Genomic DNA, 24,335 nt, shown 5'->3' with positions numbered 1-24,335 from the left:
GACCCATATAAGAGCTGGTCGTGGGAGTGTATGTCTGCAATCTCAACACTCCTAGATTGAGATGGAAGACGGAGCCAAGAAAATGCCTGGCAGCTCCCAGGCCTGATAGCATGGTGTGTGTCTGTGTGTGTGTGTGTGTGTGTGTGTTTGTGTGTGGTGTGTGTGGTGTGTGTGTGTGTCTGTGTGTGGTGTGTGTGTGCGCGCGCAGTGGTGAACATCTGGAGGCTCTTTTTCAGCCAGAGGTGTGACACCCATGGTTGTCCTCTGATCTCTCTCTCTCTCTCTCTCTCTCTCTCTCTCTCACACACACACACACACACACACACACACATAAAGGTAAAAATATACATATATAATTTACAAATTTCAGATAGTGAACACACACACCAGAAAAAAATTAAGGGGATGAATGGTAGAAACAAAATATCCTAAGAGGCAACATTAGATGAATACGTTTTATAATCTACCTTTTAAAGTAGTTGTTTTTTTTTAATAGCACCTTAGTGGGCTTATAACTTTTTTCTTTACCTTTTATTTTTAAATTTTTAATTTAATTTCATGTGTATGGGTGTTTTGACTGCATGTTTACATGCATACAATGCCAACAGAGGCTAGAAGAGAGTATTATATTTTCCCTGAAACTGAAGTTTTTGTTGTTTTTGCATTCCCTTGTGGGTGCTGGGAATCGAACCATCACGTCTCTCCTTTCCCCAAGCTAGTTTTTAAAAAGATATGAGAAGGTTGGACCGGGTGGCTCATGCCTATAATCCCAGCACTTGGGAGGCAGAGGCAGGCTATCTTCAGCCAAGAAGTGAGCTCAAGGCCTGCCTGTACCATATAGCACCTTGTCCCCCAAAACTAAAGGAGAACAAAACATTACAATAAAGAAAGAAATGCATAATTGATGTCTGGGGAACTCATCTACATACTTAAAATATAAGAAAGCATTAAATATTTAAATTTGTTTTAAAGTTCCTTATACCTTGTAATATCTTCCAGTTCTAGTGCTAATCATTGTGAATGCATATTAATTAATTGCCAGTCACTATGAATGGTGATTAATACTTGGGAAGATAATACTTTCTTAGATATATAATCTATTCTGTCATATGCAGCTAAGATATTTCTCAAAAGTATTTCCTAGTATTTGTAGTATTGTTTAAAAGTAGATATTCACCTGGAGGATGCAGACTTTGCAGTCTTTCTTGTCAGTTGGTTTATATGTCCACTTAATACAGGCTGGCTGCTGCTGTCTATTTTTTATATTTTTATTTATTTATTTATTTATTTATTTATTTATTTATTTATTTTGGTCTCACAGCCCTGCTAGACCCAAACATGTGGAACTGAATCTGAAAACCCCGAAGACTTCTGACATTTTGGGAAATGAGCACAGTTCGTTTAGCCAGCCAGTTCATAAAGGAAACACTGCCAACAAAATCTCCTTATTTGAAAACAAGCGGGCTAACGGTAGCCCCAGACACCCTGACGTCCGTAGCACAAGGAACAATCCTCCCTCTAATAAGACATTTGTTGGGAGGGCTAAGCTAAACTTAGCCAAGAAAGCCAAAGAAATGGAGCAAGCTGAAAAGAAAGCCTTACCAACCAGTCACCAGAACGGCCTGGTGGCCAAGGAGTCATCCACAGACACCAAAGGCACGGAAGTCCCTAGCCCTAGAGAAGAGATTCTTCCAGCCTCCATAGGTGGGGGAGAAGAGCCCACCGAGAATCAGGTCCTCTGCCCTGAGCCTGATCAAAGTGATAAGGCAGATGTGCAATCAGATGCCGCCTGTCCTTCACAGCCAGCGCCCACTGCTCTGGTTCCTGTGAAGGATGCTGAGCTCTTAGGAGAGAACCACTCAGAGGCTGCTGACAGCAAAACCCTTGTTCTTGACAATGTAAGTAATACTACACAGGACATCCCTGCTGTTCTTAATGCCACAGAGTCCCCCCCAAAGCCACAGGGTGCATTTTCTGACTCACAGGCCACATCTGACTCATCTAGGGAGTTTTCTGTCCTGCCTTCTGCTCCCCTTCCTGAGGACACTCTCCAAGATGGCTGCGTTCAAGTCCCCATCCTCACTATCCCGTGCACTGATCTAAAAGTATCCGAAAACTCTAACGGATGTGATTTGTCTCACACTGAGAAAATACCCATCTCCAAACTTGGAGGAGGAGAAGCCAGCCCCACCTCATTACGAGAGCACAGCTCAGAAACCGTGAGCAATGAGTGTCCATCCAAGGTCCTCGTCCAGGTCCGGTCCTTTGTACTTCCTGTGGAGAGCCCTCAGGATGTGAGCACTCAGGTCATCTCAGAAAGCTCTGAAGTTAGAGAGGTGCAGTTGCCAAGCTGCCACAATAACAAGCTTGAAGTAGTTTCTGTGGCCCCTTGCGCTCCCCAGCAAGAGGACGTACCTGGCACATCACCTGAGCACACCCATTGCCAAGAGGAACATGTCGCAAAGTCTCGCCCACACATCACACAGCCAGACCCCGAGAAGGCTCTGCCTGTCCAGACTCAAAGTCAGAGCAGCGGGACAGCCCCGACAGCCGAGTTCAGCTCCACCCACTCTCCTAGCAGCAAAAGTCATTCAGAAAGTCCCCAGAGGCCAGGACAACATGTTACCAGCCAGAATACCCCTACCAGTCTTTTAAACACTTCTGCTACTAGTGATGATAGTGTCTTTGATTCTTCTTCTGATATGGAAAAATTCACTGAAATTATTAAAAATATGGAGAGCACAGTATGTGTGCCCCAGAAGAAAAAGAAGGCCAGGATCCCAAACTCTCCAGCTCCTCACTTCGCCATGCCTCCAATTCACGAAGACAGTTTGGAAAAGGTGTTTGATCCCAACGTGTTTACCATCGGCTTGGGGAAGAAGAAGGAGAGCCAGCCAGAAATGTCACCTGCTTTGCATTTGATGCAGAACCACGATCCCATGTCCAAACTGAGAGCGAAGCGTGCATCCACTGAGCAGAGTGTCCTCTTCAAGTCCTTGCATGGTAACACTAATGGGAAGAGTGAGCCTCAGATAACTTCAGACATGAACGACAAAGAAAACAGGGACATCACCAACGGTGGAATTAAGAGGTCAAGGCTAGAAAAAAGCACACTTTTCTCAAGCATGCTTTCTTCTCTGCCTCAAGACAAAATCTTTTCTCCCTCTGTGACATCAGTCAACACGATGACCACATCTTTCAGCACTTCCCAGAACAGATCTGTATCTCAGGCTTCAGTGGTAGAGCCCAGAAAGGAAGGTGACCCGCCCTGTGGCTCAGACAAAGAGCAACCGCATCTTACACCCCTCAGCTCCTTAAAGGTCTTCAACTTCAACTCATCAAATATGTCTATTCCGAGTTTGAAAAGTCCAAGCCATATGGAAAAGAACTTGCAGAAAGAGGAGATCAAGGAAGACCTGAGTTCTCGGAGCACCCTCCCCTTGCCAGAGTACAGACACTCTGACGTCCCCAGACTGAACGACACCGGTGACACAGAAAAGACTAAGCTCGTCGAAAGTGTTCTCAAGTCCAATGTGCACAACATCGGGGCCACTGACACGGACTTCTTGGGCCTTTACAAATCAGGCCGCTATGACCCAGGCCTTTCTTTTTCTGGAATGTCATCAGCAGATCCTCTGGTAAGTACCAGCTGTTTTTAGTTGCAGTGTTTCTAAACCTGGGAGGCAGGGAGAGGCTCGGGCTGGCTTTTACAGGTGGATGCGTGCAATAGCTTCCTATTTGTTCACCGTGTACTTTTGTTTCATTTGATTTGTTTGTTGTTGGCGTTGTTGTTTTGTTTTTCAGACAGGGTTCCTTGGAAGTAGCTCTGTAGACCAGGCTGGCCTCGAACTCAGATATCCACCTGCTTCTGCCTCCCAGTGCTGGGATTAGAGGAGTGTTCCACTACCACCCGGCTTTTTTTCTCTTCTTTCTTTCTTTCTTTCTTTCTTTCTTTCTTTCTTTCTTTCTTTCTTTCTTTCTTCACCAAGTGCTTTTAAAAATCTGTGTACAAAGAACTTTAAGGTGCCACAAGAAGAAGACACCAGGACACCCCCACCCCAAGACATTTGCGGTCCAATTGGGAGAATAAGTTACGTGTTTCAAGGCATTTGCAAATGTCTGTGTTGTATTGCGAGAAGTATAGAATAGATGCTTTGAGAGTTCAGAGACCTAGGAGACCCATTTTATTCTTTTAAATCTGTGTACAAAGAACTTTGAGGTTCTACGAAAAATAAAAAAAAAAAAACACCAAGACACTCCATCATAAGACATTTGTGGTCCAGTAGGGAGAATAAGTTACGTGTTTCAAGGCATTTGCAAATGTCTATGTTGTACTGCAAGAGTATAGAATAGCTGCTTTGAGAGTTCAGAGACCTAGGAGACCCGTTTTCTTCTCTGTTAAAACACTCAGGGCTGTATTTAGAATCTGGAAGATGTCTGAAACAACTTCCTCTATTTGCAGGGGCCCCACCCAGCCAAAGGATGTCCCCTTCTCCTTCCTCCTGCTAGCTGTGAGGTTTCACCCCTTCCTCCATAAACGGCAGGGCTTATCCTGGTTAGTTGGGAAAGTACCTAAATGGGACCTCAAGTTTAGAGCATAAAGTTTGGTTTGCATGGGTCCTTCCCAACCTCATGAAATAGAAATTACAGCTTCACTTTCTTCCTCTCTGATCTGGCTGCCTTTCTCTCTGCTGGTGCCTGAGGCTGAATTAAGAGCCTTTTGTGCCTTGCATTGCTGCTGCTGAGCCGCTCACCAGCCCAGGAGTTGTTTTCATGCTGCTTTGTGCTCTTCTGCTTCCAAGCTTGCTATGTATAAGTTGAGGGTGATTATGCATGTAACTTGCTTTTCAGTGGCCCGGCTATGAGCCAGCTGCCAGGCAAGGGGAGACATGACCACAGGAAAGACCTGGCATCCTCCTTCATCTGAGCAGGGTGCTGTAGCAACAGTGCATTGGGATGGCTTTTGCTATAATCCCATCATGGACTGTGCTTTGGAGACTGTTGAAAAATAATACAGTTGACTAGCTATGATGAAGCATGTCTGCAATCACAGCACTCAGGAGGCTGAGGCAGGCAGATGGAAAGTTCAGAGGCCTGCCTGAACAGTATAGCAAGGTTGTTCAACATGCACACATGCATGCATGTGCACACATACAGGTTTTCAGCAATACTACATGCAGATCCTTTTGCATGGATTTAGTGAGCTGTAGGGTTCACGCTTATAGTGTTAGGACCCACTTTCTTTTTATTTTTTGTTTGTTTTGTTTTGTTTTGTTTTTCAAGACAGGTAGGTTTTCTCTGTAGCTTTGGAGTCTGTCCTGGAACTAGCTCTTGTAGACCAGGCTAGCCTTGAACTCACAGAGATCTGCCTGTCTCTGCCTTCCGAGTGCTGGGATTAAAGATGTGTACCACCACTGCCGGCTAGGACCCACTTTCTTAAAAGTTTGAGAACTCCAAAGAGCTTTGTTCATTAGGGCAGTGTATCTGTATTAGAACTTGTTCCTGGGAGCTCAAACCACCAGAAAACAGACGAGACATGCAGGTCCTGTAGCCTTGAGAGTGATGGCAAGCCTTGCAGAGAAAAAGACCAGGAACAGTCTAGAACCTTTTGTTACTATGAAAATAGCTTTGAACTCGTGAGAGGTTCTTGAGAACAAACCTCCCCTGTCTCCCCTACTCCCACCACCCATGCCCCCCAGCACTGAGGAATGAGCCCAGAGCTACACACATGCCTATTAATCTCTCCAACCTCCTTTTTACTTATAGTCTCAGTAACTTACCCAAGCTGGCCTCGAACGTGTGTTCTTTATGTTTCAGTCTTTGGGTGGAACTAGTGTACAGATCTAGACTTCTGGGGCATCTTCATCATCCTTTGACAACCTACCTGTACCACATAGAAATCCTACCTTTTTTCTCAAAAAAAAAAAAAAAAAAAAAAACAATGTCTCTCATGGAACAAAATTTCTGCCTGTCCATTTCCCATTCATTATGCCTTTGTTCCTGTTAATTATTGTTATATTAGTTATTGTTTGGCATTAACCGAACAGAATCTGATTTTTATTTATTTATTTATTTATTTATTTATTTATTATGTATACAATATTCTGAATATGTGTGTATGTCTGTAGGCCAGAAGAGGGCACCATACCCCATTACAGATGGTTGTGAGCCACCATGTGGTTGCTGGGAATTGAACTCAGGACCTCCGGAAGAGCAGGCAATGCTCTTAACCTCTGAGCCATCTCTCCAGCCCCAGAATCTGATTTTTAAAAATAGTTTTTCTCAGGTTGGGGAGATGGCTCAGTTGTTAAGGAGTGGCTTTGCAAACAGCAGGCATGAGGACTGATTGGATCCCTAGAACTCATGTAAATTGTGTGTGTGTGTGTGTGTGTGTACACACGCGCGCGTGCATGCCGTGACCCACCTGTAATTCCAGTGCTGTGAAGGGCAGAGACAAGGTCTCGAGAGCAAACCTGTTAGCTAAATTAGTCCTTTTGGTGAGCTGTGGATTCAGTTGAGAGACCTTGCCTTAATATATAAGAAGATACTATAAAGTGATACATGACATCTCCCAAAGTCAACCCCAGCTCCACACTCACAAACACATGTGTGTTCATATACATGGACATCTCTCACACACACACACACACACACACACACACACACACGAAACAGGAAAAAGTAGTTTCTCTCCAAAGTCAAGTCAGACAGCATTAAGAATTAATTAATTAATTAATTAAGAATTAAGACAGAAGAAGAATTAAGAGTTTTCCTGACTTCTAGGTGTTTTACAATTTTTTTCAAAATGCCTTTCTTTGGGTCTTAGGCTTTGCTAATTACAGTTTATATTTAATATATTTCTTGGCTTTTTTGTTTTAAATTTTAGGTTTTTCCTGCAGTTTACTGACTTCTCACTTATGCATACAGCAAATCAACGCATGCTCTTTTCCTTTCCAATAATCCAGCAGTGGGGTGGGGGGGTGGAGGGAGCTTGCTCAGACCCTGTGGTCATAGTCCACTGGTGTGAGGCAAGAGGGGTGAGATCAAAGGCAGGCCTTGGGAGAGGCATCCTGGCTAGCCTGGAAGTAGCCCCTGTTTTGTAATATTTTTACCTGTATAATTATTATTTTATTATCTTTCACATTACGGGTTTTACTGGTCTTGTCAGGTGATCTTGAAAATGATTACTTCTGAAGCCATATAAAAAGGCACTTTGTCGATCAAAACAGGGGAGATTAAAAATACCATGTGCAGGACTGCTGAGGTGGCTCAGTGATTAAGAGCACTGGTTGTTGTTGCAGAGGACCCGAGTTCAATTCCCTACAAATGCATGGTGGCTCACAACCATCTGTAGCTCCAGTTCCAGGGGAGCCAACACCCTTTTCTGACTTCCATGGACACATGGTACACATACATGCATGCAGGGAAAACATTCATACATATTAAAAAATAAGTCTTTTTTTAAAAATCGCATGCCATGTATATTTTGAAATATATTATACCTCCTCTTTTTTTTTTCCTCTTTCTCTTGCTGTCCTGGGGATTGAACCCACAGCCTTGCACATGCTAGGTGAGTGTCCTACCATTGTGCCACATCCCTGGCCCTCATTTTATTTTATTTTTTTTGTTTTGATACAAAGAAGTCTTGCTGGATATGCACTTTGTAGCCTAGGCAGTCCTTGGGTTTGTGGTCCTCTTGCCTCATCCTTTCTTGTAGCTGCAATTACAAGAAAGTGCTCCTGGGCCCTGCCATGCATACTTTCCTTTAGACTAGTACTTGTCACGTGATGGAGAAGTTACTGTGGCAACACAGTGTTTATAGATCCGAGGAGGGTGTGCATATGAACACGTCAAACCCACTTCTTTCTAAATAAATGACTAGACTATTCAATTTCTTTGTTTTTTTAATTTAAGATTATTCAGGTTCTGTGAGGTAAACACGGTTTGTTCTTATTTGGTGAAGTGATAGAAAGCACAGTTTTGACTTTTGGGCCCTGAATTTTCTAATATTGTTGGAAATACCCTAGACATATCAATGAGTAGAAGCTATAAGGGAAAAATCATTTGGAAAAATCTTGTAATTTAATCATGTAAATTCAAAGAGAACACTGACATAACTTGGAGAGTTAAAGCGAGATACTCTGCTTTGGTACTGATCAACGGTGAAGTAAATCTGTTCTGACCAAAGGGAGCTCAGGTGAAAGACAGCTGCTTGTAATGTAATGCTGTGATTGTTTACTGTCTTTTCGTTCCTTTGATTTCAGACTCTTAGAGGAAGTGCACACAGTAAACTCAATCCACGGCCTGGGAAGGTAAGGTTATCTTAATTTCTGGTCCAGGTTCTCTCTTGATCTGATAAAGGGAGACAAAATTGTTCAACATCCATTTTCTTGCAGATTGTGATATTTAATGAGCCCGACGTCTCTGACGAGTGCATTGAGGTGTTTGGGGACATCAAAAACTGCAGCTCTTGGAGCCTCTCTCCAGTGATAGTCGTGAAAGTTGTCAGAGGATGGTAAGAGCACCCTGCAGCTGCAGCTGAGAGTGGGTGATAGAGTGTGCTGCAGCTGCAGCTAACAGTGGGTGTTAGAGTGCCCTGCAGCTAACAGTGGGTGTTAGAGTGCCCTGCAGCTGCAGCTTACTACAGGAGTCTGGCTTTCTCAATTGCTATTTGAACCTCACAGCTTACTTATGAGTGAGTCTTTTTCAGCATAAATGACTTAAAGCATTGTTGGTGGTAAGAGAAGAAACGAGTGCCTAACACATGGTTTTGATTAGAAAAATGATATATGTTAATGATAAACAAATCAGAAATATACAGTAGAACAAACCTACTTTCTTCGTGTATCTCCACATAATGTTGCTTTGGGTACACTGGGCCCCTTCATGTGGCTTTGACTCATGAGTGTCTAATGAGTTGGTAAGAATCTCATTTGGGAGCTGGAGCAATGACTCAGCAGGAAGAGCACTCACAGCTCTTCTAGAGAACCTGGGTGTGGTTCCCAGCTCTTGACTCAGCACAGTAACTCCAGGTCCATGAGCTCCAACATCCCCTTCTGACCTCTGCCGGAGCTGCATGCACACAATGCCCAGACATACTTGCAGGCAAAACACAACACAAAATCCAAACACGTAAAAATAAGTAAAACTTTTTAAAACATGTTAAAAGCCTATAAGCAAAGCTGGATGTGGTGCATGTCTTTAATCCCAGCACTCACTCAGGAAGCTAAAAGAGTTACTCAGAGGTCCCAGCCAGCCTGGCCTTGTGTATCAAGACACATGCACACACGCATGCGCTCATGCATCACAAAGCTGGCAAGCTAGTCAGCGGGGAGCTGAGTTCCAGTCCTAGGACACGCGTGATGCTGGAAGAGCCCTGACCCCACTTATGTGTCTTAGTTCATGTGCACAGGCCCATACAAAGAAAATATATTTAAAAAGTTGAGATAAGATCTCACTATGTATGCCGGACTCGCTCAAACTCAGAGATTAATCTACCTGTCTTTGCTTCCTAAGTGCTGGGATTAAAAGCACACACCACCACACCTAGACAATTATTTAAAAAGTAAATAAAATAAACTAAGCACTGGAGAGGTAGAGACAGGCAGGGCAGGCAGATCTCTGAGTTCAAGACCAGTTCTCTGGTCTACAGAAGGAGTTCCAGGAAAACCAGAGCTACACAGAGAAACCTTTTTTTTGTTCCGAGCCAGGGTTTCTCTGTGTAACAGTAACAGCCTTGGCTGTCTTGGAGCTCACTTTGTAGACCAAGCTGGCCTTGAACTCATAAAGATTTGCCTGTGTGCCACCACCACCTGGCCAGAAGCTCTGTCTTGAAAAACCAAAATAAATAAACAAACCAAACAAATTTCCAGGGAAAGATAAATAAATTTCTGACAGTTCAGTGATGGATTAACTTAAATTTTAAAGAGATTATCGCAGTTTCTTCTTTTTTCTTTTCCTTTTGTTTTTTTAAGACAAGGTTTCACTGTGTAGCCCTGGCTGTCCTGGACTTCTGTAGACTGTCCTCAAACTCAGAGATCCACCTACCTCTGTCTCCCTAGTGCTAGGATTAAAGGCATGTGCCACCACTGCCTGGCTACCTTCACAGTTTCTAACATTTTTTTACTGGTTGAGTTGTTTCTCAGAAATTCATAGGAAGTTCAGTAAAGAAGAACAATTGCGAACAAAATCAGAATATCATGTTTGTCTTCACTGCATATATCCACACCAGGCTGAAGTCAATGTGGCGGGCATTAAACATTTATGAGTCATTTGGCGATTGACCTCACACATGCAAGACAAGGCAAGAACTCAACCACTGAGCTGTATCCCCACCTACCTTTTACATTTTAAAACATCATTTTGCCAAATTACTAGCCTGGCTGTGGGCTCACTGTGGAGCCCCAGGTGACTCTTCTTGTGGTCCTGCTCAGCGTCTGAAGTAGCAGGAGTGACAGATTATATACCACCAGATCCGGCTATGGCCTAAAAAGTTAGCCATGCCTTTTTAAGTCTCCATCCGACTAGTTATGCAACATCTTTTCTAAGAGGACATTTAATATTTTAATATGTGTTTTTAAATAGCGAAGCTATTCACTGGAAAAGTAAAATGTCCTTTCCTTATCAGATTAGAAGACCGGATATTATGCTAGAGACAAAGTTTGCAAGACAATTGTGTTTGTAGTAGGAGAGTTATTGTCTCTTTTGCAACCCTTTTTGTCTAGTATTGATGATCTACTTTTTAATAGCATGTTTGTGTGGGGTACGTTGGTGGGTCGGTGGGTATTTGTGAGGGCTTATGCATGTGAGTGTGGATTCCCGTGAAGTCCAGAGGCACCAGATCCCCTGCAACTGGAGATAACATTCCAGGAGATAACAGGTGCTGCTGGGAGTCAAAATGCAAGAGCAGTCCTCACTCTTAGCCACTGGGCCATCTTCCCAACCCTTTTAGCAACACTTACTGGCTTTGTGAAGGTGTGAGCCCTCACTGTTTGCTGTGCCGATTTTCTTAGTACTGTGTGGTTGCTGGGAGAATCTTTCAGAAGTATATTTGTATCTTTCTTTGTGTCAGTGTGTCCATTGATTCAGCTGTATACATCACAGTCCCTTTAAGGAAACGTGTGGTAATATACATGTAAAGGGAAAGCTCACCCAGAGAGCACCTATGATCATGGGTCTGTCTCCACTGTCAGGTCCATGACCATGTGCAGTGATAACACGAACATTCTGCAAAACACCTATGTAGTTTTCTGATTATCTGAGGCTTGATAAAACCCAGTGAGACTGGTCTTGGGGAGAGCATGTGCTATTTCTAGTTGATGTACAGTATGGCCTAGCCGGATTAAGGAATCACACCTGCCTCACTGTGACGGATAACGGAGTTCTGTGTTTTGTTCTCAGCTGGATTTTGTATGAGAAAGCCAATTTTGAAGGGAACTCCATTGCTCTAGAAGAAGGTGAATTGGAACTCTCTCATCTCTGGAGCATGGAGGATATTTTGGATGAAGAGGCTGAGCCTGATAAACCTGTAGTAATTGGTTCCATCAGACACGTGGTTCAGGTTGGTTATGGGAAATGTGGACTTCATTCAGTACAGGGATATGGGTGTCAGAAATAATTTTACTTAAAGGGAATCCTCATTTTGTGAAATAAATGGGAAAATATTTGATAGATACTCTTAGGATATGTGTTCTATAATGTAAATATTTGTATGCCATGAACTAACTAGAACAGAAAAGAAACATTCTAGTCATTGGATATTTTTCATGATAAATCTATTAGGTAAGATTTCGCTCTGGCTTCCACTCACATCCCAAAGGAGCACTTTGCTGAGTAACCTGGCTGTGATGAATTCTCTATGAACAGCCTGGTTTTTTTCTTTAGATTTATTTTATTTTTTTTATTTGTCTGTATGCCTACATGTGTGTCTGCAAATATATGCACAGGTGTACATAGAGGCAAGAAGAGGGTTTTTGGGATACCTGGAGCTGGAGTTCCAGATGGCTGTGAGCCGGTGGCGTGGCTGCTGGGCTATGCACTCTGGTTCTCTGACATTGCAGCAGGTGCTCTAACCGCTGAGCCATCTCTCCAGTCCCTTGCTTAGGTTTTTGATGGCTGCATGAAGTTCTGCTTTCCTTGAGGCATTTAAGGATATTTCACTTTGGAAAGGCAATCTAGAAATAGTTTAGTTGATAGCTCAACTCAGGTTTTTTGTGGTTTTAAAAATATTATTTGACTCTCTCTGTGTGTCTTTGCTGCTTGGCTGTCATTAGGTGACCCTGCATTATTCACACGCATTTCCATGGTGTTCAGGCTCGTCATAGGCCCACAGCAGTGACCCTTGAACCCCTGAGCCCAAATAAATCTCCCCTCCAAACCACAAAACCCCAGGTTTCTTTGAGATATTTGAGGTTCATTTACAAAGGTGGGTAGAAGTTCCTGTTTATTTTTTGAGGAGGAAAGTATTGTCAGCATCTTGCTTTGTAAACATGTAATGTCTGGCATCTTACAAATGGAAGATGAGATAACTTTATACCGTAGACACAGATGTTGTAGAGTGCAGTAGAGAAACGTGGACGGTTCTCAGGTGCGATGAGGGAGGGTGGAAAATAGCTTTTGGCAGAGAGAAGTGCTGCTAACTTCCTGGGTCAGTTTTTCTTACTGTTTTGTTTGCGTTAAGACAGCCTTGTGTAACTCAGGTTAGACCTGCACTACTTCTTGATCGTCCCACTTCCACCTCACGTACTGGGATCCCAGGTGTAGCCCACCACGCCCCTGGTTAACATTTCTGAGCAACTTAGGTGATGATCATTATTTATCTGTTAGTGGGATTTGACACTATCTAGCTGTGTAGCTCAGGCTCTCTCTGAAGTTGCAGCAATCCTCCTGCCTCTTGATGTCCCTAGCCCCTAGAATTATAGGCATCACCACCAAAGCCAGTTCAATTTTTAAGTAGAATACATAGCGTGATAAGCCATATAAGATATGAGGAACACTGTTATTTTATGTGTATGAGTATTTTGCCTCCATATAGTCTGTGCACCATATGGTCCTTTGTTGGAGCCTTCAGGTTAGTACTGGGACTCGAACTGGGGTCTTCTACTACAGCTACAAGTGTTCTTAACCACTGACCCAACTCTCCAGCTCTGAGGAACACTATTCTAACATGTCTTCTCAATGGAATATTTTGCATATGTTTTACATTTATATAACACACATATAATATAAGTTCTATGTATATATAATACAAATTATATGTGAAATTTATGTTATATATGTACACACACACACACACACACACACACACATATATATATATATATATATATATATATATATATATATTATAGCAGACACACCTACATTTTGATACACCCAAGAGCACGAAACAGTGGCAAGAATGAAGAGATTTATAAAGTGTCATGGGTGTATTTTTTTTCTACATCTTAAGCCAAACCAAAGTCACACTCAAGAAAAATCACTATGGAGTGATTATGGACACAAAACCATAGTTGGGGAAGAACCTAAGTATAGACTTAGGCTAGGGCCACAAGACTTCAGAGCAAAGGAACTAAAAGTCTTTTGACCAAGGAACATGGAGTGAGGATAAGAGAACAATATTTCAAAATGCCAAGAAGGTACCTTCCTGGTGGCCCTTGAATGTGACCCCAAGATGTGTCATCACAGCAGGATGTGTGACCCAACAGAGCCGTGTTGTGTAATGAGCGTAAACAGGAAGGGAAGAAGATGCCATGGCAGTGCCCCGTGGATTGTATGTGTATTTTCAACGTGTATTTTAAGGGGCGGGAGGGATGACTCAGCAGTCAAGAGCACCTGTTGCTCTTACAGAGGATCCAAGTTGAGATCTCAGCACCCACATGGACCGTTTCATGACTGTGTAACTCCAGTTTCGGGTGATCGGATGCCCTCTTCTGGCCCATACCAGCACAAGGCATGCATGTGGTACATACATACATTCGGCACTCTTACACACATGTTAAAAAATTTTAAATAAAGACTTTAGTCAGCTGTAAGAGAAAGAATAATGAGTTTATTACAAGTTCAACACACGATATACTTATTATATATGTAATATATGTATATGTGTATTTTTTCAGGACTACAGAATTAGTCAGATTGACTTGTTTACGGAGCCGGAAGGGCTAGGACTCCTGAATTCCTACTTTGATGATACTGAGGAAATGCAAGGCTTCGGTGTGATGCAGAAGACATGTTCCATTAAAGTGCACTGGGGCACGTAAGTCTTCTATTTCCAATGCAGATTTAATGAGGCTTTGTCGGATGTGGGTATGGGGATCCAAACGCCAGTCCCCATGCGTATGCTTTTCCTGCAAGTGTTTTACCTTCTGAGCCATCACACCAACCCACCCGCCCCCTTTTCCTGCGCTGGGGCTAATCTTAGGCAAGGACTTCACCACTAAAGCGATATCCTAGCCATGGAAGCCACATTTTTCACATAGGACTTTCCACTTATCACAGAGAAACCTGGCCACTCAAAGCTGAGTAATTCAGTATTTCAAGCGGGATGGGGTCAAGGCGAACGTGTTTCTTTTGCCACTGTTACACAATGTTGTTGTGTTGGCTACATAAGCCCCAGGAAACTGCAAGAGTATTTTGAAAGTACTGGGAATATCTGAGACAAGGCAGATGAGGAAACAGAGTGGAGGCACAGGACAGAGCGTGTGGTCCTTAAAGTGGAGCTCAAAGCCCCAGGCACATGGAAAGTATTTGCTGGAATGTTAGAAAAACCCCTATCAACATTGCTTGACATTTTATATAAAATCTCTTCCTTTAGAAAAGTTATTACTGCGCTTTTAATCCCAGCACTCAGGAGGTTGAGGCAGGTGGATCTTTGTGAGTTCAAGGCCAGCCTAGTCTACAAGAGCTAGATCCAGGACAGGATCAAAACAAACAAGAACAACAAAAAACTATAGAGAAACCTTGTCTTGAAAAACCAAAAGAAAAAAAAAAACAAAAAAGAAAGAAAAGTTATTATAATTTATTTTTTTATTTATGGTATATATGGTGTGTGTGTATGTGTCATGTGTGTGACATGTATGCTATGGAGTATGTGTGGAAGTTAAAAAACAACTTTCAAGAATCAGTTCTCTCCTTCCAACATAAAGGCCCCGAGTACAGAATTAAGGTCATCAGGAATCTACTCCACTGAGCCATTTTGCTCAAATCTCTTCCCTTTTAACATTTTATTTTCGTGTGAGTTTTCTGAAATGCATTATTAGTTCAATGGTAGTGTGCTATATATAACTATTTATATATTCAGAGAACATTGACAGGTTTTTTTATGAATGGAATGTACAGCCAAAGGTTTCATAGTCTGTCTTGTAAAGTGATCTAGGATATCTCTGAGCAAATGAGAAAGTGTTCCTTAGTCATGCCTTGGCACTCTGTTGGCCACTATGAATCTCAGTTTGCCGTTGTTGTAATCATGGGGAAGTGGTTTGATTGTGTAGATTGGAGGAACTGAGTAACCTGCAGATCACAAACTCTTGATTTTTAGTCCTCATTTAATCATGAGCTGAAATATTCAGGTGACTGTAGGAAGCGTGACTCTGGAGGCTTTGACTTGGGGGTGGGTAGCAGCCGTCTTCGCAGAAGTGAAATTTAGACATTTTACTTGTTTTGTGGTGTTCCATAGTGGTCCCAAGGAAGCAGCTAAACACCAGAGGAGTAGACTTTGGCTTCCTAATGGTTGAAATGAAAGTGGATTGCCTTGTTAGGTATAGAGTTTCTTGTCATAGGAGGTATTCTAGCAGAGAACAGGTATTTAGAGCTTTATAGGAGGGAATAAGGTATAGATTAGCTACCTTTATGACTGTTTGTTCTTTTGCTTGAGTGTCCCTAGAAAAATTGTTGTAGGAGATGGCTTGTTTGTTCCCAGCTACTCAGCCCCAAAATAATCACACAGAAACTCTATTATTTGCAATACTGTTTGGTCAGTAGCTTAAGCATATTTCTGGCTAACCCATATCTTAAATTAACCCATCTCCATTCATCTGTGTGTTGCCATGAGGCTGTAGCTTACCAGGTAATGTTCTGGTGTCTGTCTCCGGTGTTTGTCTTCTTACTGACTCTGCTTTCTTTCTCCCAGCATTCAGTTTAGTTTTCCTTGCCTAGCTCTGTTATGCCCTGCTCTGCTATAGGCTCAAAGCAATTTCTTTATTAACCAATTGTATTCACAACATACAGAGGGGAATCCGACATCAGTAGGTAAGTGTACAGTTGAAATAAAAGAAGTATCCAGTAGACAGGTTAAGATTGAGCACCCTCCCCCCAACCCCCAGCAGACAAGTGTGCTCCTTCCCTGCCTGTTCCCTCTCTAAGGAAACAGCTCTGTCTTAGTTCATTTTCTGTGACCATGGTGAATACCGCATGCTGAGAGCTTAGGAGGAATACAGTTTGTTAGCTCACAGATTTAAGTGAGGGCCTTCCTGCTGGTGGGGCCTATGAAGTCCCAGGGCAGTGTAGGGCATTGTGCCATTGTGCCATTGTGCAGGTGGAGGGGTATGCACAAGAAACAGCCAGCCTGGCTACAGTAACAGCCGCACTGAAATAACCTGTTTGTAGTCCATGAATGGGTGACTTCATGAGAAAGAGGCCCCCTGACTAAATTTGACTGAATTACTTCTTGAAGGTCCCATATGATCCTCTGTCTTAGTATCTCCTAGTGGTTAAATTTGAACGCTGCATTTTGAGAGGCGCATTCCCTCCTCTCCATAAGTGAGAGAACAGCAGGGAGGGCATGGTGATGGCTTGTCAAGTGAAGGGCCCTTAGTAGGGCACAATTGAGGATTACTGGCTGCCCTATGGAAAGAGACTGTCAAGAGGGGAGGGAGGAAGAGAGGAAAACAGTTGGAGGCAATTCCAGTGTGCCAGCAAGAGATGATGGTGGCAGGAAGGGATGAGGCTTGAAATACAATTTTTTGTTTTTATTTATTTATTTTACATCCTAATTACAGCCTCCCCTCCCTTCTCTTACTCTCTCCCCTCCCTGCCCCACACCCAATCCTTTCCTCCTCCATATTTGATCAGAAAGGGGCAGGCTCATGGTCTACAAAGCAAGTTCCAGGACAACCAGCGCTATTATACAGAGAAACTCTTGAAAAACAAAAACAAACAAGCAAACAAAAACAAAAGAAACAAAGAAAAGAAAGAAAGGAGAAGAGAAAGGAAAGAAAAAGGTAAAGAAAAGAAAGAGCAGGCCTCCCCTATGCATCAGCAAAGCCTGGCGTATCAAGTTGCCATAAGATCAGGCACCTCCCCCTGTATTCAGGCTGGGCAAGGCAATCCACCATGAGGATTTGGCTCGCCAGTCGAAGCACCAGGGACAACCCCTGCTCCCACTGCAGAGCAAGCTATACAACTGTCATGTATATGCAGAGGGCATAGATCATTTCCAGGCAGGCTCCCTTGTTGTTGGTTTAGACTCTGTGAGTTCCCGTGAGCCAGGCAAGCCATTTCTTTGGGTGTTCCTGAAATGTTCCTGACACCCTAGCTCCTATAATCCCTCATTCCTCTCCTCAGCAGGACTCCCAGAGTGCAGCCCAATGTTTGGCTCTGAGTCTCTGAATCTGCCTCCATCACTGGATAAAGATTCTTAAAGGCAGAACTGACAGTATTTGCTGATCAGTTTTAGATAGGGGCTGGGGTTGGCCTGGTCTGAGATGGAGATCTGCAGAAACAGTGTGGAAGAGTGGAATTCAGTTGTTTTGGACAGGTTAAATCTGAGATCCACTCCGAGTTCACATGAGGGGCAGGAGGTAAGTGGAAGTGTAGGCCTGGATTGCAGGGAAAGGTTGCAGGGAGCACTTGGGAGTCCTCCACTTAGAGAAGTATTGAAAGGGCTGTGGATGTAATTCAGCATTAGAGCGTTTTCCCAGCATGCAGAAGACCTGGAGGTCGGTCCCCAGCACTGCAGCACAGAGAAAAGATTCAGTGTGTAGAGCAGCTATTTTAAAAGGGAAAATGACCATTGAGCATGCTTTCAATTAGGTACCCCGTTTGATCCCGAAGGCCAGTGGATGGAGTTGAGATTTCGAAAAGACGTTATGTGCCGTAGGCACTTTTATGTTGGGAGATTGGGAGAAAATGTGTGAGTCTAGCAAAAGAAAGCATCTTTATGACCACTGCCTTTTGATGTCCCCTTCAACTGTTTGTTTCTGTGCCAGGGGCCTCCTGAAAGCTGCCTCTGATTGTTCAAAGTCCAGCTTACTGAGCTTGGTTGGCAAGCTCAGGACATTAATGCTTTTATAGAGCCCAAGGAAGTCTGGGTGAGCTGATAGGATTGTTTGTACATGGCTTACTCTCTGCATCCACCCAGTCCTCCCCAGGCACCACACCCAGCCAGGGTGGGAGGGTTTACCTGCTAGCAGGCACTCCTCATTCTGCTGCTGCTGGTACACCCGTGCTCTGGGCCCTAGAGGGAGCAGGGACTTCTCTGGATCCCATTCTCTGGATCGTGGGCCTGTTCACTCTAGAAATTAGTTCCTCTGCACACATGTAAGGGTGCAATTGGCCTTAACAGATTCTTTCTTAAAGAACTGAGTAATTCTTCACTAAATTTGCCTTTCATATTCTCTTGCTTATGAATGGTTTCTAAACCTTCGCTTCAGCACTGACTAATGGCAGCGCCCATCCTCCCTGAGGCAAGGACAGGCTTGTGTAACTCTAGGGTATATGTTAATAAAAACAAAAAAATTTTAGAACTCCAGGGAGCAGATGGTTTTAGCAAGGAAGGCAGGCTGGCTGCTTTGTCTGGACCAAAGTTAATGTTAGTTGGAGAGTTCCAGCGCTTTGAAGTGAAGGGACTATTTTTTCACTAGCCCAATGTGCTTTATTATTTTTACTGAAGGAGTTGATGTCTGTCATCAGCAAGAACATATGTCTATATGCTAGTCTGGGAGCCTAGTAATGGCACAAACCCTTGTGAGTCTGCCACCCAACTCAAGTCTCCCAGCTCTGTTACAGAATCTGACACTTGTTCTGGTCCTATTCCCTCACTCTGCCCATACGTAAACTCTGCTAAGACCACACACATCCATTGGCTTGCCTGTACTTTTGTGTTTTCCATTGCTTTGTCATAGTAACTACATGTGATCTACTGTGGAACATATTATATTAGTACCCATTTGTATTTCATGGGCTTTCAAACACCAGCCAGGATACTTCAGGAAATGTCTGCCTACCATCCACTAGATTCAGTGATTGTTCGCATTTCCCATGTTTGTTATCTCGTTTGTTTGCTTTTGTTTACTTGAGTCTGGGTTTCTCTGTGTAGTGTTGGACGTCCTGGTACTCACTCTGTAGACCAGACTGAACTCAGACATTTGCCTGCCTCTGCCTCCCAAGTCCTGATATTAAAGGTGGGCGCTACTGTGCCCAACATCATGATTGTTATCTTTTCCTGTCAGTTGACTGTACAGATATTTGTTCCTTTGCTCCTACAGACTCAGTCTGAGTCTCTTTATAATGAAATAATAGCTCTCACTTTACCTAAGAAAATTAGCATTGTGTCCTATGAAAATATGACATCCCAGAACCACGTCTTCCCAGTTGCCTCCAGGCTGTCTTTTATAGTTTCTGTTTTGTTTTAAATCAGGATCCAGAGCCAGGCATAGTGGCACATGCCTGACGTGTCAGGCCCAGGCAGTATAAAGTGAGTTCCAAGTTAACTTGGGCACCTTAGTGAGAGACATTGTCTCACCCTAACCCAAAAGTTCCAGTGAGAGTCCCTCCTTTAAGTCCATTTGTTTTTTCTGCCTCTGTAACTCTCTTTGCTGCTCAGGCCAGACTTCTTGTATCTGTGTAGTTTGCGCACATGTGTGTGCCAGTGTGCTTGCCTGTTCATGCATGAGCTTGTAGTTGTCATCTAGACTGATAGGGTGGTGAGGCCCAGGGACCTGTCTGTCTCTGTCCTTGAGAGCTGGGACCATAGAAGCATGCAGCTATGCCAGACTTTTTTGGAGCAGGGCCTGTTTCTTTTCTTTCTTTTTTTTATTTTATAATTTTTTGAAATTAAATAATTACATTATTTCCTTCCTTCCCTTCCTCCCTCTAATTCCTTTTCAATTGTTCACACTTGCATGAGCGCATGTACACACACACATATGCACAAATATGTATTTCTAAATATATAAATACAACCTTCTCTGTCTGTACAGTGCTGCTTATATGTGTATGTTTGTGTGGTTTCGGGGCTGACCATTTGGATTGGGTAACCAATTTGGGGGCTCTTCCCTGGGGAAGGCTTTCTTACGCTCTCAGCATTCCTTAGTTGTCTGTAGTTCTAAGTTTAGGGTGGGGACCTTATAAACTTATCCTTCCATGCTAGCATGTTTATTGGTGTTGTTCATGTCTTGCTTAAGCAGCAATGCTAATGAAACTTCATGGATGTGGCTTCTTTGAAATTCCCAGAAGATTCAATCTCCCAGCAAAGTCCCTGTTTCTCTGGCTCTTATAATCTTCCTGCCCCCTCCTCTGCAATGATCCCTGAGTCTTAGGTACAGGACAAGCCAGGCTTTTAAGAGCATCAGCCAGCTGTCTTAGAGCATGGTCTTTTCTGAGTATTTATTTTCCCCTGATCCTCTTATGATCTATATTGTCTAAATGTTCTCTGTACAAAGGTACAGTTAGATTTATGGTGAATGGTTTTGGCAAGGGTACTTCATGTGAGGTGGTGCCACGCATTTATGCTTTATCAACACTGACAAAATAGCCACCTGCCTACTGATGACATCAAGTTTGCTTGCCTAGTTAGTGTGGCGCTTTCCCACATTTCCCCCATTGCGGAATTATTCAGAAGTTTTGAATAACCTCATATTTAATCTTCAGTTAATTTTCATAAATATTAGACCCATGTTTATGTCCAACCACATCTCCTAGGACCCAACGGGGCATGCTCGTTTAGTTTTGCCTGCTAGGTGGTCAGCTACTAGTTCCTTGTTCTAAAAACAAGCACACACAATAAGACAGATTTTTCTTAAGGAACTAAATGGTATTTCTAAAGGAATGATAACACATATTTTAATATACAGATTAGGGCCACTGTTTAGCAGTATTCATGTATGTTCTTTATGCATACATTCATACACATTCATCATGTATGTTCTTTATGCATACACGCATACACATTCGTTGCATATGTTCCTTATGTATACATTCATGCATGTTCATCATGTGCGTTCTTTATGCATACATTCGTGCACATTTATATTTGTTAAAAAGAAAAATAAGCCCGTGCTTCTTGACAGTATAGTTGATATCACTCTGAACCATAGTTTTCTAATGAGCTAAGTTCATTACCTAAGTATAATAGGAAGGCAAAAACATTTCTTTAGAAACAGAAATGGCATTACCTGGAGAAAATTCCCTGCTCTCCTGAAGCTCTGTGCATGAGTTTTCAGATCCCCAAGTGCACCTGGCATATGTGAATGCCCGTCCCGGTTACTCAGAAGGTCCCTAGCGCTGGCTCACTGAGGGAGGACTCTTGGGGACAGTCTTGCAGATTCACCAGTTTTTATGTTCTACCTTCTAGCAGGGTCCCCCACCTTCTATAGTGGCCGTGTGACTAGCCCGTGTGCTTCAAGAAAGGTGAAATGGTAGCATTAGATGAACAGACCCATTATAGTTCAACCAAAGAAGGAAAACCCTCATAAGAAGGCTGCTTTGAAAACATGAGTTTAGGGCAGGGGAGATGGCTCAGTAATTAAGAGAACTGGTTGAGGACTTGGGTTCAATTCCCATCACCCATATGGCGGCTCACAACTCTCTGTAATTCTAGTTCCAGGAGATCTTATACCCTCACACACACATACAGGCAAGCAAAACATCAATGTACATAAAAATAAATAAATCATTTTTTAATCATTTTAAAATTTCAGGGTTACTACATGAGCCACACATGCTGTTTATGAGAACCATCCACTTGTAAGGGAATCAGACTCAACAGCATTGTCTGCAGAACCTCCATTCCTTGGCCAAATCAAAAAGCCCATGTGTGGTGTGCCCAAACCAGCTTTGGGCTCCAGGAATGCATGTGCCTTCCTGGCTGTTGTGGTTTAGATATAGGAAGCTAGAGTGTCCCATCAGCCCGCTGCCTTCTGGCTTAGAGGTATTGCAGGGCATTTCAAAGACAGGCTCCTTTCCCCCCTAGTTAACTTGCTCTGAAGAGAAAGCACTAAAAATCTAGACTATATAGTGCATGTTTATAAGCTAAAATAGAATGCCCAAGCATGTCAGGAGCCCCACCACCCAGGCCCCATTCTTCCCTCTTCCACTCCCTCCCTGTCCACCCCTTCTTCCTTTGTAACACCTGACCCAGGACACTGTTGATCAGCTTTGATCTCCACACATGTGCCACGGGGCCGCCTAGGCTTTTGTGCACCTGTTGACAGATCTTTAGCAGGAATTGGGTGGCAAATCTCTGGGTAATTAGTCTAAAGAAGGTCCAAGGGCATCTTTAACACAGACTGTCACTAAAATAGGGTGTTAGGCCAAAGTCAGAAGCAAGAGGAAAGCAACTCCGCCCTCAGACCCTGCTTTGCTGTGAAGGATTTCATTTAGAGCTCCCCCTCTGGGGCACAACATCTGGGAACACAGTGTGGTTGGTAGAGTGGCACAGCTGGTGATTCAACCAGACTAGCTAAGTTATCCCCTGTGTGGGGCTGGGGATCAGGCAGAAGGAGGAAGAGAGGGAGAGGCCAGTCTGTGTTTCTGGAGGAACAGTAACATCTGCACAGCACAATCACTTCTGCAAGAGCTGCACCTTCCCAGAGACATGCACTTAGCTCCAGTGGGCATGCTTTTATGCTCCTCTGGCCTGAGATCAGGGGAGGGTGGGGCTGCCATTCCCTGACCAGAGCAGAAGGGACAGTAGACACGCCCAATACAAAGACATGGAATTGCAACACCTGCAAGAGGAGAATCAAGAACTCAGAAGGCGTTGCTGCCTAGCGACAGGCAGCCCCTGGACCTTCAGCCTGGCGGACAGTGGTGTGTGCTGAGTGGTGCTCACAGTGAGGGTGTGTGCACGGTGGCTGTGAACAGATTATGTTTGGTACACTCCCTGAATGGGAAGAACCTGCTGCGAAAGAATGACAGGGAGTGGGGCTTGGGGTCAGCTTGCAGCAGCCCTGCCTGTGGCAAGTGACTTAAAACCCACATATGAAATAGGGACAAGAGCATTCCCTCCTGGTAGCACTGTTGTGAGGACTAGCCAAGATTCTAGATAGCCTTCCTTGTAAGTTTTTGGAAGGGGTCAGCTGTTAACAATTGACACCATGAGAAATAATTAAGTAGAACTCTATACATATTTAGGAATGAAATGTTAACATAAAACAAAGCTTGAGATGTCTTGACTTGGGGTCTCTAACTAGGTGACAGGGATATTCACATGGAAAAGTAGTTATAATAAGGCCTAAATAAGTGGCAGAGCCAGCGAAGAGGAAGTCATAGGCCAGCGGGCACACCACACAACTGGCCCTCTGGGGACTGATGTTCATGAACACGTAGGAGCGACCATGCCTGTATAGCCACATTCTACTGTGTTCTTGCCCTCCTCTGTCAGAGGGGTCCTGTGTACCATAGAGGAGGGACCATAAATAAATCCTGAGTTTCTGCTTCTTTGCTTCCTTGATGGTCATTTAGGTGGCTGATCTACGAAGAACCTGGATTTCAAGGCGTCCCCTTCATCTTGGAGCCCGGTGAATACCCTGACTTATCTATCTGGGATACTGAAGAGGCATACATTGGATCCATGAGGCCTCTGAAAATGGTAAACATGGAACTGAACTCGGTGTTCTGAAGGCAGCAGCTCTGTTAGCTTGACCTCCATAATCCACCAGCTGTAACTCTGAACAATAAACCTAGCTTTTATGGCCTTACCTGCAAATATGATACATTAGATGAGCCCTATGCTGCACAGAACTAATAGAAGCAAAAACCTACCCAATTCCACAGCTAAGAAAAGGGGGCAAGACTATGCCCTTTGCCCTGAGGGTATGTTCTGCCTCACAGAGGAGATGTCTGTGCTAAGTTTCAGCTAAGAGCAGGCCCAGTACGTGCGTGAAATATTTATAGAAAATGGGAGCAATGGTGAATAAAACTCCAGTCAGTGGGAGGAGAGGCAGGGCAGGTGCATAACTAGAAAACTTTCTGGTAAATGAAGCTGAGTCTTAAACAGAAGCAGGGTTGTCATAGCTGGAGCTGGCAGAGAATGCATGTGGAGGCCAGGGCAGACTCAGAGCTGGGCAGGGCGTGCTGAGGGCCAGCCCAGTGGTACTGCCAGGAGGGACAGAAGG

General features: G+C 43.6%; 1 protein-coding gene across 1 annotated transcript in view; it reads left to right on the top strand.

Annotated features, from left to right (window-relative positions):
- Crybg1 (crystallin beta-gamma domain containing 1) overlaps positions 1–24,335 on the top strand; it is a 58,359-nt gene that overhangs the window by 5,073 nt on the left and 28,951 nt on the right. Inside the window, exons 2-7 of the mRNA XM_038338914.1 lie at positions 1,322–3,638; positions 8,265–8,312; positions 8,397–8,515; positions 11,401–11,560; positions 14,118–14,257; positions 23,683–23,809. Of these exons, the coding sequence (XP_038194842.1) occupies positions 1,322–3,638; positions 8,265–8,312; positions 8,397–8,515; positions 11,401–11,560; positions 14,118–14,257; positions 23,683–23,809 (2,911 nt within the window). The remainder of the gene's footprint in view (positions 1–1,321; positions 3,639–8,264; positions 8,313–8,396; positions 8,516–11,400; positions 11,561–14,117; positions 14,258–23,682; positions 23,810–24,335) is intronic.

The sequence above is a fragment of the Arvicola amphibius genome, chromosome 8 (genome assembly GCF_903992535.2).
Source record: "Arvicola amphibius chromosome 8, mArvAmp1.2, whole genome shotgun sequence".
Classification (NCBI taxonomy): domain Eukaryota; kingdom Metazoa; phylum Chordata; class Mammalia; order Rodentia; family Cricetidae; genus Arvicola; species Arvicola amphibius.
Note: the sequence above shows the minus strand (reverse complement) of the source record. Positions and strands in the feature narration are given on the sequence as shown.